General features: G+C 47.1%; 1 protein-coding gene across 2 annotated transcripts in view; it reads right to left on the bottom strand.

Moving 5' to 3' along the window:
* The window catches only part of EPC1 (enhancer of polycomb 1), a 166,012-nt gene that overhangs the window by 37,514 nt on the left and 111,715 nt on the right, over positions 1 to 16,783 (bottom strand). For both annotated transcript variants that reach the window (XM_075315488.1, XM_075315486.1), the window contains exons 7-10: positions 10,727 to 10,897; positions 10,323 to 10,412; positions 10,060 to 10,208; positions 6,013 to 6,365 (exon numbers count right to left, since the gene is read on the bottom strand). In XM_075315488.1, coding sequence (XP_075171603.1) covers positions 6,013 to 6,365; positions 10,060 to 10,208; positions 10,323 to 10,412; positions 10,727 to 10,897 — 763 coding nt within the window. The remainder of the gene's footprint in view (positions 1 to 6,012; positions 6,366 to 10,059; positions 10,209 to 10,322; positions 10,413 to 10,726; positions 10,898 to 16,783) is intronic.

The raw sequence follows: 16,783 nt of genomic DNA, 5'->3' as shown, positions 1-16,783 counted from the left end.
GAAGTAGCTGTGGATTCAAAATGCTTAATATACTCCTGAATAAAATCCTTGATGGGTGCAGATTCCAAAATGGGGTCACTTGTGGGGGTTTTCTGACGTATAGGTACCTAAGGGGCTTGGTGCGCGAAGTTTATTTCAACTTTTCCAAAATTCAAATGGTGCTCCTTCCATTCCAAGCCCTCCCATTTATCCAAACAGAATGTGGAGAAGGAAATGACATCACAGGTTTTTTTTTCCAAAGGTCTGTGTTCAACCAACTTTATTATCACTGACAAGTCTTAAAAAACGCACCTAAAAAAACGCATGAAAAACGCATGAAAAACGCATGCGTTTTCGATGCGTTGTTTCTCAAAAAGCATTGTTTACAATTCTCCCCTCTGCCAGAGGGTGCGTTTTTTTCCGCGCGGAAAAAAAAGCAACGTGTGCACATACCCTTAAAGTCGATGAGACAAACTTCCAATGCAGGCAATGCTGCAGGTTTATCAGACTGTATTCAGCTGGTGCCACAGGTAATAATGCTCTTTCAGCCACTTCCACGAACACACCATTGTTGTCACAAACTGTGTAATAAATCGGGCCAAGACCTTTACAAACACTTCCCTATTCACCGTCCATTTCTTTCATAGCACAACCATGTCTATATCTAGTCATACATTTTTCCATGCTGATCATCAGCATATAGTTATGACTTGTAGGAGCTCTTAGGCTATGTGCCCACGGGACTCTGTATCTGCGGATTTTTCTGCATCAAAATCCGCAGCTTTCCCCCGGAATCCGCACCTTTTCATAGGTGCGGATTTTGTGTGGATTTGACGCGGATTTTGCAGTTTTTTTTCTATTCAATTGAATAGGCAAAATCCGCACGAAAATCCGCAACAATAATTGACATGCTGCAGATGTTTCCGCACGATTTCACAGCATTTTCCAAATGCCATAGAAATGGCTGGGGAGTAGCTGTGCTGCAGATTTCTGGAAAATCCGTGGCTTTTCCGCGAGAAATCCACGGCAAAATCTGCGCTTTTTCCGCAGCGTGGGCACATAGCCTTAGACTGGCACATTTGTACAACAATTAATAAAATAATCAACTACAGTACAGGAGAAAGAAATTTGATATGGGTATAAGAAAATAGGACCCTGTGAATCACTTGCCCTCCATACTGGGCATATTTAGGTTGCGTTGGGTCAGGATATGACAATGCAATGTGTCCCAAGTTAAAGCCTTTGGAAAGGTTTCCAGAAGTGGTTTTATAAAAAAAAAAAAAAAAAAAAAAAAAAAAAAAAAAAAAGAAGACGACTGATCCTGAAACCAAAACAGATTCAAAAGGATAATGCTGTCCTCTCACTTGAGCGTTACATCAAAAAGACTCACCCACTGAACCAGGGCACTGCGCCAAATTAACAATGGGCAAGAACTTCAAAATAGAAGAAGTCTACAGATGTGCGCCTCTTCCTTTTGGAAGAGGTAAGAGCTTGTCAAAAAGAATGTTGACTGCTAATGTTGCTGCCTCCAAGAGGTAGCACTGGAGGCAGTTTTCTTCCTTTTGGAATAGGCCCTGTAGGCATAGCACCTTTTACCTCCAGGGAGAAGTGCCTGTAGGACTCCAGTTAGAAAACAGTATCACCCCACACTTGGGTAAGTACATGACAAACCCCCCTCCACTTGGGTAAGTACATGACAAAACATCACTGAATGGTAAGGAAAATGTAAATACCTAATATTACATACAAGTAAAATATATCTTTGTACCGTGTTAGCCAGTAGAGATAAAAAAAATTGTTTAAAAGAACAGAGAGTCCTCAGTGGTTGATACCTTTTAATGGCTAACTGAAAAGATGGTAATAATTGCAAGCTTTCGAGACTACTCAGGTCTCTTCATCAGGCATGGTATAACACAAAATCTGAAGAGTCACGTATTTATACACAACAGGACTTAGAATAGTGACAAAATCTGAAGAGTCACGTATTTATACACATTTTTTCTTTTTACTGCACTATTCTAAGTCCTGTTGTGTATAAATACGTGACTCTTCAGATTTTGTGTTATACCATGCCTGATGAAGAGACCTGAGTAGTCTCGAAAGCTTGCAATTATTACCATCTTTTCAGTTAGCCATTAAAAGGTATCAACCACTGAGGACTCTCTGTTCTTTTAAACAATTTTTTTTAATATTACATAATCAGACTAATAAAAGGTCTTGCAATTACCTCTGTATCAATATTCAACATGTATCTGTTGTCCCTCAAGTCCCAGGCAGAACGGAGCCCACATATTCTAGATATGGACAATCACATTCACTTTCTTACCCCCTGCACATAATTGTAAGAGGCTCTTCTCTGCCCAGACTCCAACAATCTGCAGAAAAGACTCAGAACTACCTCCTCCATTATAAAAGAAAAAAACCTTCAGAAGACACACTGTTTATGTCTTAAATGAAACATTTTTCCCATTATAACTGCCATTTACCTATACATATAATGGTAATATGCAATTAAACTGAATTTATACAATAAAACTGCGGCTACAGGGGAAAGAAATACTCTAATCTCCCTGCGACCGCTGACATCCTATCATCGGGGTGTTGCAGGGGGCGGTTAGTCACTGGTCACTATATACTGAGCGCACAGTTAGGTCTCCACGGCACATTGGCAGCCTGATCTGTACGTACATGCTGCATAGCAGGCGGTTCACCCAATATGCTGGCGAGTGATTTCAGACATGATCATTGCACAGAGAGTGGTGAATACCACAGCACCTGCACCGCTCCAATAACCGGAAGCGAGCGGCCGCAGCAAGGATAAAAAAAAACATTCTTCCCCTTGTAGTTTCAGTAAGCCGGTCAGACATTATATACTGTAGATGCCATTTACTTGCAAATTACCATTATACCTACAGGTAATTTAGAAGGAACATGTTCCCTTTCTTTAACCCCCTTCACCACATAGAGATTTTCCATTTTTTCCTTCCCCTCTATAACTTTATTATTTTTCTGTCAGTACAGCTGTATGAGGGCCTGTTTTTTGCGGGACAAGTTGTACTTTTGGATGACCTCCTTCATTCTGCCCCATATTGTATTGGAAAACAAATTCCAAGTGCAGCGAAATTGCCAAAAAGTGCAATAGACCCGTAGCATTCTTTTTGTGGAATCTGTAGCTGTGTGACTGCTTATTTTTCTGCGTTTTGAGCTTATGTTTTTAATCATACCATTTTTGAGTAGCTGAAATGTTTTGATCGTCTGATACTGCGTTTTAATGCACTGTTGCAGCGACCAAAAAAGAAAAAAAACCAAAAACCGTAATTCTGGCATTTTGATTTTTTTTTTCTCGCTACGCCTTTTACAGATTAGAATAATTGACTTTATATTTTGATGGATCAGAAATTTTTGAAGGTGGGGATACCAAATATGCTTTTTTAAATTATTATTATAGTTTTTATTTTCAATGGGGCAAACTGTGGATGATGCGATTTTTTTTTTTTCCTTCAAAAAACTTTTGTTAAATTTTTAATTGATTTTACTAGTCCCCTTGAAGCTTACACTGTCTGATCCCCTCTGCTGTTCGGAGCGGTGCTTCACCATCCCTCTGATCAGCAGAAATGCTGATCTCCTGTGAGTGCTAGTGTTCTGCCGGTATTCACAGGAAAGGAGTCTCAGCAACAAAGATCATTAACTGAGCCCATGCATTCATGACAACCCATTGGTGCCTCATGATGCCAACTCGGGCGCTACCGGTAGTGATGGTGAACAGCATGGTCCCCACCGGAGCGTGTTACATCACGCAATCAGAGTTTGACAGTGTCATCTAACTAGTTAACAGGTGCACGTGAATCCCAGTATGGGAAATAATGTGGGCTTGTATTGGTACATCGTAGTTCGTAAAGGGGTGAAAATTATGTTGAACTTGCTAAAAAAAAAAAAAAAAATTAAAATAAAAGATCATCCTAAAAACACAACAATGTGATGGTGAGTATGTGCCAATATCCGCACAGATCTGCAGTGTAAAGTGTGGTGGAGTATATACCACTATAAACCAGGCAGTGATCATACCCATTGCCTAATGTTGCAGAGCACAGAAGCAGCACATAGAATATCATACATACAAGAAAGAACGGGCCGGGGTAAAGTGCAATCAATCTGCAATCACTGTAAAATTACACCGGTACTACAACAAAAGCACTAAACTTACTATCAGTTTATGTCTGCAACACAATTACGAGAATTAAAGGGATGATTCATCAGTTTTCATTACTGGCCACATCAATATTAGGTTGAGAAACACTGTTTCTCTCAAATACCTTGTTGCCAATAGTGCCTGTGAGTGGCACTATTGTGGTCCGCTCACCCACTTTGCGTGACCCCCAGGCTCCGTGACCTCTGATGTCCGGTTATGTCACGTCAAATAAGGCGGGCCGCAGTCTTCCTGAGTGACTGGGCTATGGGCGACGTTTCACAGCTTGTCAAAGCCCAGCATCTTGCGAGTGCTCTCCTTCGCTGCAGAGAGCCGCAAGCAGGAGCAATGCTGGGCTGTGATGAGCGGCGAAACGTCGCCTACAGCCCAGTCACCAGGAAGACTGCGGCCTGCCTCTGTAACCCCATATCAGAGGTCATGGAGCCCGGGAAGGGGGGGGGGTCATGCAAAGGGGGTGAATGGACCGCAATAGTGCAGCTCACAGGCACTATTGGCAACACAAGGTATTTGAGAGAATTTTTATTTCTCAACATAATATCGATGTGAACCACCTCTATTAAGTGTCACTAAGCTTTGCTGAGACGCTTTCCCCTGATTGCTGAAACCACAGGGCAGAAACACTGAATAGAAAGTTCATCCACTCATATTTATACCACTGCGCACAAACTCGTGTCAGAGCCGCGTAATCACTGAAAGTGCAAAATCCAGATCCCAACATCCATAGGATTTGTAAGAGGCAGCAATGTATTATTTATAAATCTGTTATACTTTACAGTGGAACTATTGCTTTTGACATCAGCAGTTTTGATTGCTGGGAGCAGCAAGAACTAAAAAGAAGGGACAGCCCTCTGCCAAACACTTCTGTCCCTTCATTTAGGTGGTTGACAGGGGCCTCAAAACCTCACTGATCAAAACATCTGACTTGTCAAAAGTTTTATAAAATAATAGGTGCCATCTTCGTGTTAAAATCAATAAAAACACAAACAATAAGGTGACCACAGAAGTCCTGGCCACATCAATAACCTTTCATGTAACAACGATTTGAAAACACAGATTAAAAATCCTAATAAAAAGATATCCTGAATGGACCAAGACCTTTAGGCTTCATTCATATGTTGCATTTCCCCCCCATAACAGTTTTTCTACTGCGTAAAAAAAAAAAAAAATAGCACTGGGTGAACGCAGCCTTAAAGGGAACCTGTCAGCAGATTTGGGGCCTATAAGCTGTAGCCACCACCACCGGCCTCTTATATACAGCATGTTAGACAGCTGTATATAAGAGACAAGGCTGCTGTGTAGAACGTAAAAATTACTTTATAATACTCACCTAAACGGTCGCTGCGGAGCAGACTGGTCGGATGGGCATCTCCGCTATCCGATGCCTCTTCTTTCGACCATTTAGGTATCAAAAAGTGATTATGTTCTCACAGCGGCCTGGGCTCTTATATACAGCATGTTAGAATGCTGTATGTAGGAGCTCACTGGTGGTGGCCGCAGTTTATAGGCCCCAAAATTGGTGACAGGTTCCCTTTAAGAGATTCCTCCTCGATCCACTTCCAAACACTAAAACTCAATACATAAGATTGTGTTGACTGTACTTTTAACAATAACACAATTTAGCGTGACAATTAAGGATCACTGGGGTAAGTGCGACTCAGTCCCTTATACTCCGTGCGATCACTTTACATACACGATACACTGCAGCAGATTAGAAAACCGATTTTGCAAATGGTTTAACATGATTATCTGACACACACATCCACAATCATCCCTGACGCGGCATTACCATGTAGTCAAGAGAATAAAGAAGGCAACAGACCACGTACCAAAGTGTGCTGAACCACTGCTACTTTTACTTGATGTCGAGGTACTGCAAGTCTGGGTCCCAGGTTGTGCTGTGCCTGTTCGTGTTATACCCTTGTGAAACGTTCTACAGGAAAAGTCAACAATGTCACTGTCATGTAGGGATGTTGTCCGAGGCCTAAAATGGCGCCACCTACGTGATTTTATATTGACTAATATCTGGCTGAGGTCTTTAGAGAAACATTTATCCGAGGTATTCGTTTCTGAGGTATTGGCAAATAAGTTGATTGAAGTGTGTTCTGGAGAGGAAAGCATGTCAACATCCAATTGACGAAAAGCACTGTTGTAGTCAGAATGCGCTCTGTCAAGAAGTACCCTGGAAATGACAAAGAGAAAACACACATTTAGAAAAAAAGATAAAATAACCCGAGTGCTTAACTGCACTGACGTAAAAGCAGCTTCTACTTTTATGTATCTCAGCTAAAAGATGCCAGAGAGTTCATATGTATTTGCAACTGTGAAGGTAGCCTGGGCTATAGGTGGTTTGTAATGTAATAAGATTATCTGTGTGTGCAAATAATCAAAATATAGATATCGTTGCATAATTATCTGTGTGCCTGTATGACAATTGCACAGACGCCATAATATGATTCTAAGCTATATGTTCAAGAAAAGGTTAACCAAAGATGATGACACTAATGGAGAAATGTACAAACAATGAACAGGGAAGGTATTCATAATGATGAGTGAAAGTCTTATCAGTGGTTTCACACAAAGGAGGAATGTGTTATCTGTGGGATGAAAGGTGTGTTCCTATATTATTATTATTATTATTATTGTTTATTTATAGAGCACCATTGATTCCATGGTGCTGTACATGAGGGGGTTACATACAGAATACATGTACACGTTACAATAGACAGACTAGCACAGGGGGAAGAGGGCCCTGCCCTTGCGGGCTTACATCCTAAAGGATTTTGGGGAGGAGACAGTAGGTGGGGTGTAGGTGGGGCGGCAGCTCCGCACGGTGGTGGGGCGGCAGCTCCGCACGGTGGTGGGGCGGCAGCTCCGCACGGTGGTGGGGCGGCAGCTCCGCACGGTGGTGGGGCGGCAGCTCCGCACGGTGGTGGGGCGGCAGCTCCGCACGGTGGTGGGGCGGCAGCTCCGCACGGTGGTGGGGCGGCAGCTCCGCACGGTGGTGAAGCAGTGAGGTCATTGAAGGTTATAGGCATTTCTGAACAGATGAGTCTTTAGGTTCCGTTTGAAGCTTGCGAGTGTAGTAGATAGTCTGACGTGTTGAGGCAGTGAGTTCCAGGAGACTGGGGATGCTCGGGAGAAGTCTTGGAGTCGGTTGCATGAGGAGCGAATGAGAGAGGAGGATAGAAGGAGATCTTGGGAGGACCGGAGGTTACGTTTTGGAGTGTAGCGAGAGATTAGTTCAGAGATATATGGAGGAGACAGATTATGGATAGCTTTGTAGGTCAGTGTTAGTAATTTGAATTGGATACGGTGGAAGATTGGGAGCCAGTGGAGGGACTTGCAGAGAGGAGACGCGGGGTGGTATTGAGGAGAGAGGTGGATCAGTCGGGCAGCAGAGTTAAGGATGGACTGGAGAGGGGCAAGTGTGTTAGCAGGGAGACCACAGAGGAGGATGTTGCAGTAGTCGATGCGGGAGATTATGAGGGCGTGCACTAGAATTTTTGTAGATTGGGGATTGAGAAAAGGGCGGATTCTGGAGATATTTTTGAGTTGAAAACGGCAGGAGGTGGTGAGGGATTGGATGTGCGGTATGAAGGACAGGGCAGAGTCAAAGGTCACTCCGAGGCACCGAACTTTGGGTGCTGGGGAGAGCGTGATGTTATTAATTGTAATGGATAGATCAGGTGGAGAGTGCAGGGGAGATGGAGGAAAGATGATCAGTTCAGTTTTGGCCATATTGAGCTTTAGGAAGCGAGAGGAAAAGAAGGAAGATATAGCAGATAGGCACTCTGGGATTCTGGACAGCAGAGATGTGACATCTGGACCAGAGAGGTAGATCTGAGTGTCATCAGCATATAGGTGGTACTGGAAGCCATGGGACTTTATGAGTTGTCCCAGGCCAAATGTATAGATAGAAAAAAGTAAGGGTCCCAGGACAGAGCCTTGAGGGACACCAACAGAGAGAGAACGGGATGAAGAGGTTGTGTGGGAATGGGAGACACTAAAAGTGCGGTTGGAGAGGTATGAAGAGATCCAAGAGAGAGCGAGGTCTCTGACACCAAGGGAAGAGAGGATCTGTAGTAGCAGGGAGTGGTCAACAGTGTCAAAGGCTGAGGATAGGTCTAGAAGTAGGAGTACAGAGAAGTGGTTGTTAGCTTTGGCGGTAAGTAAGTCATTTGTGATTTTAGTCAGGGCAGTTTCAGTGGAATGATGTGGACGGAAGCCGGACTGTAGGTTGTCAAAGAGAGAGTTAGAGGAGAGGTGGGAGGAAAGTTCAGCATGGACATGCTGTTCCAGGAGTTTTGAGGCAAGTGGGAGTAGCGATATGGGTCGGTAGCTGGTAGTAGAGGTTGGGTCGAGGGAAGGTTTCTTTAGGATAGGTGTGACTGTTGCATGCTTAAAGGCAGAAGGGAAGGTACCAGTTGTTAGAGATAGGTTGAAGAGATGGGATAAGGCGGGAATAAGGATAGTGGTGAGGTTGGGGAGGAGGTGGGATGGGATGGGGTCAAGTGCGCATGTAGTGAGGTGCGCTTTTGAGAGAAGATGTGCAAGCTCTCCTTCGGTGATAGTGGGGAGGAAGTTTATGGGGGAGGGGCAGTGGTCTGTTATATAAAGGGGTTGTGGTGGTTCAGCAGAAAAGACTTGTCTGGTTTGGTCGATCTTTTCTTTGAAATATGTGGCAAATTCTTCTGCGGAGATGAGGGAGGTTGGAGGGGGCAGCGGTGGGCGAAGGAGGGAGGTAAAAGTGTTAAATAGCTGTTTGGGGTTGTGTGTTAAAGAGGATATGAGGTTTTTGAAGTAATTCTGTTTAGCCGAGGTAAGGGCCAAGCGAAATGTGTGAATTGCATTTTTGAATGTGGTGAAGTCTTCCTGGGAGTGCGTTTTCTTCCAGCGCCGCTCTGCGGCTCTAGACACTTGCCGTAGTTTTTTAGTGAGGCTGTTGTGCCAGGGTTGTCTATTGATTCGTCTTGCTCTGCCGTTCACAAGAGGAGCGACTGAATCAATAGCTGATGTGAGAGTGGCGTTGTAGAAAATGGTGGCACTGTTTGTGTCGTGGAGTGAAGATATGGAGGACAGCGGTAGGATAGAGTCAGAAAGGGTGTGTATGTTGATGTGTGCAAGGTTTCTGCGGGGGTGTGATATGTGCTGGACAGGGGGGGCAGGTGAGGAGGACAGGGCTGAAAAGGTCAGCAGATGGTGGTCAGATAAGGGGAGAGGGGAGGTAGTGAGGTTAGATAGAGAGCAGAGACGGGTGAAGATAAGGTCTAGTGTGTGGCCATCTTTGTGGGTGGCAGAGGCGGACAACTGAGTTAGACCAAAAGATGAGGCGAGGGAGAGGAGTTTGGAGGCCGCTGACTGGCGGGTGTCAGTGGGGATGTTGAAGTCACCCATGATGATAGTGGGGATGTCAGCAGAGAGAAAGTGTAGAAGCCAGGCGGAGAACTGGTCGATAAAGGCAGTGGTTGGGCCCGGGGGTCTGTATATGACGGCCACTTGGAGGTTGGAGGGAGAGTAGATGCGGACAGAGTGCACTTCAAAGGAAGTATTCCTAGGCACCTCCCTAAACTCCCTATACGGTTTCGATGTATTAGAAAAGACAGATTTTGATACTTTGTACATGTCTGGAGGTTGAAATGTTATACTAATATCTGAACTATTCAATACACGGGTCAGTCGCCTATACTGACTCAAAGAGTGAACACAGTCTCTGTGGTCATTGTTTGAGTCATTTATTATATCTGCGCTAATTTGGCCCCGTGCCTCTGGACCTGCCCTGAACTAAGACTCCATTAGCAGTCTTACCTAATATTTCTCCCTTGACACAACTATTAAAGCTGTCGAATACAGCGAGAGAACTGCAGAGAACTCACCTTCCTCCACGCCCAAGCCGTCTTCGTGCAAACCCAATGCACTTGCGCGGAACCGTGAGGGTAGTGAGGCAGTATCTATAGCGAATGTCACCTAATCCTCCTTGCTCTGGACTACACCATGGCCAGTTGCCAGTTTGGTCCAAATGTGGCTAAAAAGAAAACAAAAAAAAAAAAAAAAAAAAACACAAAACAACAAGTTAAGAGCGTTACAAAAGCTTTATGTTAAAAATGTAATAAAAACAACAAATGGTCTCTTTACTCACAGCATAGTACTGACAGCCTGCTTTCCTACGGAAAGCAAAGGAACCATCTGGATCATTCTCTTCCTCGGCTTCTGAGGAACCAGACATGACCTGTAAGACAAAAAAGGTAGAAACGTCAAAGCTATCCAATAAAAAAAATAAATGGAAGTTTGGCCCTTGTAAGTATACATCAATAAGCTGCACCCTCATCTATACATACGTATACGTTACACGCTACTGCACTGCAAATCAGATTTACAAATTATAAAAAGCATTTATCACCTTTACTAGATGAACCATTAGCTTAAAATGAGACGCAGGGGATCATGATTCCTAGCAACCGGATGTCCGGCCAGTAACTAAACCGTTCAGGCGCTTCTAAACCCAACACAATAGAAAGCAGGATTTGTGATTAGTGCATGTACCTGTGAGAGGGGCTCGTCATCAGAGCTTGGAAAGTCATACTGATTAAGATCTTTAGCATTGAACACTGGCAGTGCAGCAGGGCTTGTCTGTTGAGCAGCAGGAGATGAGGGTAAGACTTTGGGCTTCTTCTCATATTTACGCTTCGGTCGTACAACATCAGATTTCTCTGGCTACAAGTCATTGATAAGAAAAGAAACAAACAAAACACAAACAAAAACACAACATCAGTAATTATACAAGCACTGAAAACTATATGGAGAAGAAAAAAAATATTAAAAAACCCCCATGACAATTTAAGGAGATTTATACGCCGCGGCAGTACATTCTTATCCCTGCACTGATGTTGTAAAACAGTAATTTAGTCTAAGGAGCAAAATGAGATTGGGCAGTGGTCACACACGGACAGACTTCCCAGAGAAGATGTACAAGGCTTATTACTATGTCTACCGCCTTGATCTCTGTATACAGAGCTGAATAAGCGCAGTGTATGTAGATCAGAAAGCACTGACAGAGCCTGCTCCTATGTTAAAAAAGACATTCAAATTAAAACAAGATGCAAAAACAAACTTCAAAACAAAAAAAAACTGGGCTATGTTCACAAGTCGCTTAGTTTCTGCAGACAAAACTGCTCTCTTGGTAGTAAAAAAGTGAATTAGAAAAAGCAGGTGGTTACTTTTTTTTGCAGATGTGTCTGCAGTATGTTTAGTAAAGTTCAATGTATTGAGCAAAAAAAAAAAAAAGCAGCAAAAATGCAGCGGTTGCATTTTTGCTTTCAATTGATATGCTGCAGTTGGCCAAAGAAGGGAATTTTGTTTACTTACCGTAAATTCCTTTTCTTCTAGCTCCTATTGGGAGACCCAGACAATTGGGTGTATAGCTTCTGCCTCCGGAGGCCACACAAAGTATTACACTTTAAAAAGTGTAACCCCTCCCCTCTGCCTATACACCCTCCCGTGGATCACGGGCTCCTCAGTTTTGGTGCAAAAGCAGGAATGAGAAAACTTATAAATTGGTCTAGGGTAAATTCAATCCGAAGGATGTTCGGAGAACTGAAAACCATGAACAAAAGGAACAATTCAACATGAACAACATGTGTACACAAAAGAACAACCAGCCCGAAGGGCACAGGGGCGGGTGCTGGGTCTCCCAATAGGAGCTAGAAGAAAAGGAATTTACGGTAAGTAAACAAAGAAGGGAATTTTGTTTACTTACCGTAAATTCCTTTTCTTCTAGCTCCTATTGGGAGACCCAGACAATTGGGACGTCCAAAAGCAGTCCCTGGGTGGGTAAAAGAATACCTCAATAAAAAGAGCCGAAACGGCCCCCTCTTACAGGTGGGCAACCGCCGCCTGGAGGACTCGCCTACCTAGACTGGCGTCTGCCGAAGCATAGGTATGCACTTGATAGTGTTTCGTGAAAGTGTGCAGACTAGACCACGTAGCTGCCTGACACACCTGCTGAGCCGTAGCCCGGTGCCGCAATGCCCAGGACGCACCCACGGCTCTGGTAGAATGGGCTTTCAGGCCCAAAGGAAGAGGAAGCCCAGAAGAACGGTAGGCTTCGAGAATCGGTTCCTTGATCCACCGAGCCAAGGTTAACTTGGAAGCCTGCGAACCCTTACGCTGGCCAGCGACAAGGACAAAAGAGCGCATCTGAACGACGCAGGGGCGCCGTGCGAGACACGTAGAGTCGGAGTGCTCTTACCAGATCTAAGGAGTGCAAATCCTTTTCACATTGGTGAATTGGTTTAGGGCAAAATGAAGGCAAGGAGATATCCTGATTGAGATGAAAAGGAGATACCACCTTAGGGAGAAATTCCGGAACATGACGCAGAACCACCTTATCCTGGTGAAACACCAGGAAGGGGGCTTTGCATGACAGCGCTGCCAGCTCCGACACTCTACGGAGTGATGTAACTGCCACTAGAAAGGCCACCTTCTGCGAAAGACGTGATAAAGAGACATCCCGCAGCGGCTCGAAAGGTGGTTTCTGAAGAGCCGTTAGCACCCTGTTAAGATCCCAGGGTTCCAGCGGACGCTTGTAAGGTGGGACTATGTGGCAAACTCCCTGCAGGAACGTGCGGACCTGCGGAAGCCTGGCTAGGCGCTTTGAAAAAATACGGAGCGCCGATGCTTGGCCCTTGAGAGAGCCGAGTGACAAACCCTTGTCCATTCCGGATTGAAGGAATGAAAGAAAAGTGGGTAAGGCAAACGGCCATGGAGGAAAACCGTTATCAGAGCACCAGGATAAGAAGATTTGCCAAGACCTGTAATAGATCTTGGCGGACGTTAGTTTCCTGGCCTGTCTCATGGTGGCAATGACATCCTGAGATAACCCTGAAGATGCTAGTAGCCAGGACTCAATGGCCACACAGTCAGGTTGCGGGCCACAGAATTCAGATGGAAAAACGGCCCTTGTGACAGCAAGTCTGGGCGGTCTGGAAGCGCCCACGGTTGACCCACCGTGAGATGCCACAGATCCGGGTACCACGACCGCCTCGGCCAGTCTGGAGCGACGAGAATGGCGCGACGGCAGTCGGACCTGATCTTGCGTAACACTCTGGGCAGCATCGCCAGAGGAGGAAACACATAAGGCAGTCGAAACTGCGACCAATCCTGAACTAACGCGTCCGCCGCCAGAGCTCTGTGATCCTGAGACCGAGCCATGAATGCCGGGACTTTGTTGTTGTGTCGTGACGCCATGAGATCGACGTCCGGCGTTCCCCAGCGGCGACAGATCTCTCGAAACACTTCTGGGTGTAGAGACCATTCCCCCGCATCCATGCCCTGACGACTGAGAAAATCTGCTTCCCAGTTTTCTACGCCCGGGATGTGAACTGCGGAGATGGTGGAGGCTGTGGCTTCCACCCACTGCAGAATCCGCCTGACTTCCTGGAAGGCATGACGACTGCGAGTGCCGCCTTGGTGGTTGATGTATGCGACGGCAGTGGCGTTGTCCGACTGGATACGGATCTGTCTGCCCTCCAGCCACCGATGGAAAGCCAATAGGGCTAGATACACTGCCCTTATCTCCAGAACATTGATCTGAAGGGAAGACTATATCGGAGTCCAGGTTCCCTGAGCCCTGTGGTGGAGAAAAACCGCTCCCCACCCTGACAGGCTCGCGTCCGTGGTGACCACAGCCCAGGTTGGGGGTAGGAAGGATTTTCCCTGCGATAGAGAATTGGGAAGGAGCCACCACTGAAGGGACGTCTTGGTTGCAAGGGAAAGAGAGACGTTCCTGTCGAGGGAAGCCGACCTCCTGTCCCATTTGCGGAGAATGTCCCATTGGAGTGGCCGCAGATGGAATTGCGCGAACGGCACTGCCTCCATCGCTGCCACCATCTTCCCCAGGAAGTGCATGAGGGGCCTCAAGGGGTGTGACTGACCCCGAAGAAGAGATTGCACCCCTGCCTGCAGAGAAAGCCGTTTGTCCCGCGGTAGCTTGACTACCGCTGACTGTGTATGAAACTCCATCCCGAGGTAAGTCAGTGATTGGGTCGGTGTCAACTTGGATTTCGGGAAGTTGATGATCCACCCGAACTGCTGGAGAGTCGCCAGAGCGATGGTAAGGCTGCGTTGACACGCCACCCGAGAAGGTGCCCTGACTAGGAGATCGTCTAACTAGGGAATCACCGAGTGGCCCTGAGAGTGTAGGACCGCCACAACGGATGCCATGACTTTGGTGAAAACCCGTGGGGCTGTCGCCAGGCCGAAAGGCAATGCCACGAACTGAAAGTGTTCGTCCCCGATGGCGAAACGCAAGAAACGTTGATGTTCGGGTGCGATCGGCACGTGGAGATAAGCATCCTTGATGTCGATCGATGCTAGGAAGTCTCCTTGTGACATCGAGGCGATGACCGAGCGGAGAGATTCCATCCGAAACCGTCTGGTTCTCACATGTCTGTTGAGTAGGTTGAGGTCCAGAACGGGACGGAATGATCCGTCCTTTTTTGGCACCACGAACAAGTTGTAGTAAAAGCCGCGACCACGTTCCTGAGGGGGAACGGGGATCACAACTCCTTCTGTCTTCAGAGCGTCCACTGCCTGAAAAAGTGCGTCGGCCCGAGCGGGGGGCGGAGAGGTTCTGAAGAAACGAGTCGGAGGACGAGAGCTGAACTCTATCCTGTAACCGTGAGACAGAATGTCTCTCACCCATCGGTCTTGAACATGTGGCCACCAGGCGTCGCCAAAGCGGGAGAGCCCGCCACCGACCGAGGATGCGGCTCGGGGATGCCGAGAGTCATGAGGAGGCCGCCTTGGAGGCAGTGCCTCCTGCGGCCTTTTGGGGGCGTGACTTGGACCGCCACGCATAGGAGTTCCTCTGGCCTTTCTCCGGCCTGCTGGACGAAGAGGATTGGGGCTTGGCGGAGGGACGAAAGGACCGAAACCTCAATTGTATTTTCCGTTGCTGAGGTCTCTTAGGTTTGGACTGGGGTAAGGAGGAGTCCTTTCCCTTGGATTCCTTAATAATCTCATCCAATCGTTCACCAAACAAGCGGTCGCCAGAAAACGGCAAACCGGTTAAGAACCTCTTGGAGGCCGAGTCTGCCTTCCATTCGCGCAGCCACATGGCCCTACGGACTGCCACAGAGTTAGCGGATGCCACCGCTGTACGGCTAGCAGAGTCTAGGACTGCGTTCATGGCGTAGGAAGAAAAAGCTGACGCTTGAGAAGTCAGAGACGCAACCTGCGGAGCAGAATTACGTGTGACAGCATTAATCTCAGCCAGACAAGCTGAGATAGCTTGGAGTGCCCACACGGCTGCAAAGGCCGGGGCAAAAGACGCGCCCGTGGCTTCATAGATGGACTTCACCAGGAGCTCTATCTGCCTGTCAGTGGCATCCTTTAGCGATGAGCCATCTGCAACCGATACCACAGATCTAGCCGCCAATCTAGAGACTGGAGGATCCACCTTGGGACATTGAGCCCAACCCTTAACTACTTCAGAGGGGAAGGGGTAACGTGTGTCAGTGAGGCGCTTAGTAAAGCGCTTGTCCGGAACCGCTCTGGGCTTCTGGACAGCATCTCTGAAGTTAGAGTGATCGAAAAACGCACTACGTGTACGTTTGGGGAACCGAAACTGGTGTTTCTCTTGCTGAGACGCCGACTCCTCTACAGTAGGAGGCGGGGAGAGAGATCCAACACCTGGTTGATGGACGAGATAAGATCATTCACTAAGGCGTCCCCTTCAGGTGTATCAAGGTTGAGGGCGACGTCAGGGTCAGAGCCCTGAGCTGCGACGTCCGCCTCGTCCTCCAGCGAGTCCTCAAGCTGGGAAACCGAGCAGCGTGAAGAAGTCGGGGAAGATTCCCAGCGAGCCCGCTTAGCCTGTCTAGGACTGTGGTCCGGGCAGGAGTCCTCCACGTGAGACCTAGGGCCCAACCTGGGAGCGCGCTGCGGTGCGGACCGAGAGGGGCCTGGAGGCGACGATCCAACAGGGGCCGGGGCCTGTGTAAGGACCGGTCTGGACTGCAAGGCTTCTAGTAGCTTGGCAGACCATTTGTCCATAGACTGAGCCATGGATTGTGAAAGTGACTCAGAGTTTCTCAGCAAAAGAGGCGAACTGTGTCCCTGCCGCCTGGACAGGGGGAGCAGGGGGGTCTACATGAGCCGAGGGGCCCACTAGTGACCGAGGCTCCGGCTGAGCAAGCGAAACAGGGGTCGAGCATTGCTCACAGTGAGGGTAGGTGGAACCCGCAGGTAACATAGCCCCACAAGAGGTACAGGCCGCAAAAAAACCCTGTGCCTTAACAGATTTGCTCCTTGTGGACGACATGCTGTTGTCTCCTAGGAGAATGATCACTGAGGGTATATGGGCAAAAAAGGGTATACAGCCCGACCGAACAGAAATATATATATAAATACGTATCTATTCCGGCACCCTAGGGGGACCAGCACCGGGTGACCGGTGTGGCTTACCGACCGCTAAAAAGCGGAGTGTGTGTCCTCCAGATTCCCTGCCTTAGGTCCCCCGGAGCTGCAGAGCTCTTCCCTGAGAATCCTCCACCGGCAGAATGCCAAAAAATGGCTGCCGGAGCTCTCAGGGGAGGAGTG

The sequence above is a fragment of the Anomaloglossus baeobatrachus genome, chromosome 6 (assembly GCF_048569485.1).
Source record: "Anomaloglossus baeobatrachus isolate aAnoBae1 chromosome 6, aAnoBae1.hap1, whole genome shotgun sequence".
NCBI classification, from domain to species: Eukaryota; Metazoa; Chordata; class Amphibia; order Anura; family Aromobatidae; genus Anomaloglossus; species Anomaloglossus baeobatrachus.
Note: the sequence above shows the minus strand (reverse complement) of the source record. Positions and strands in the feature narration are given on the sequence as shown.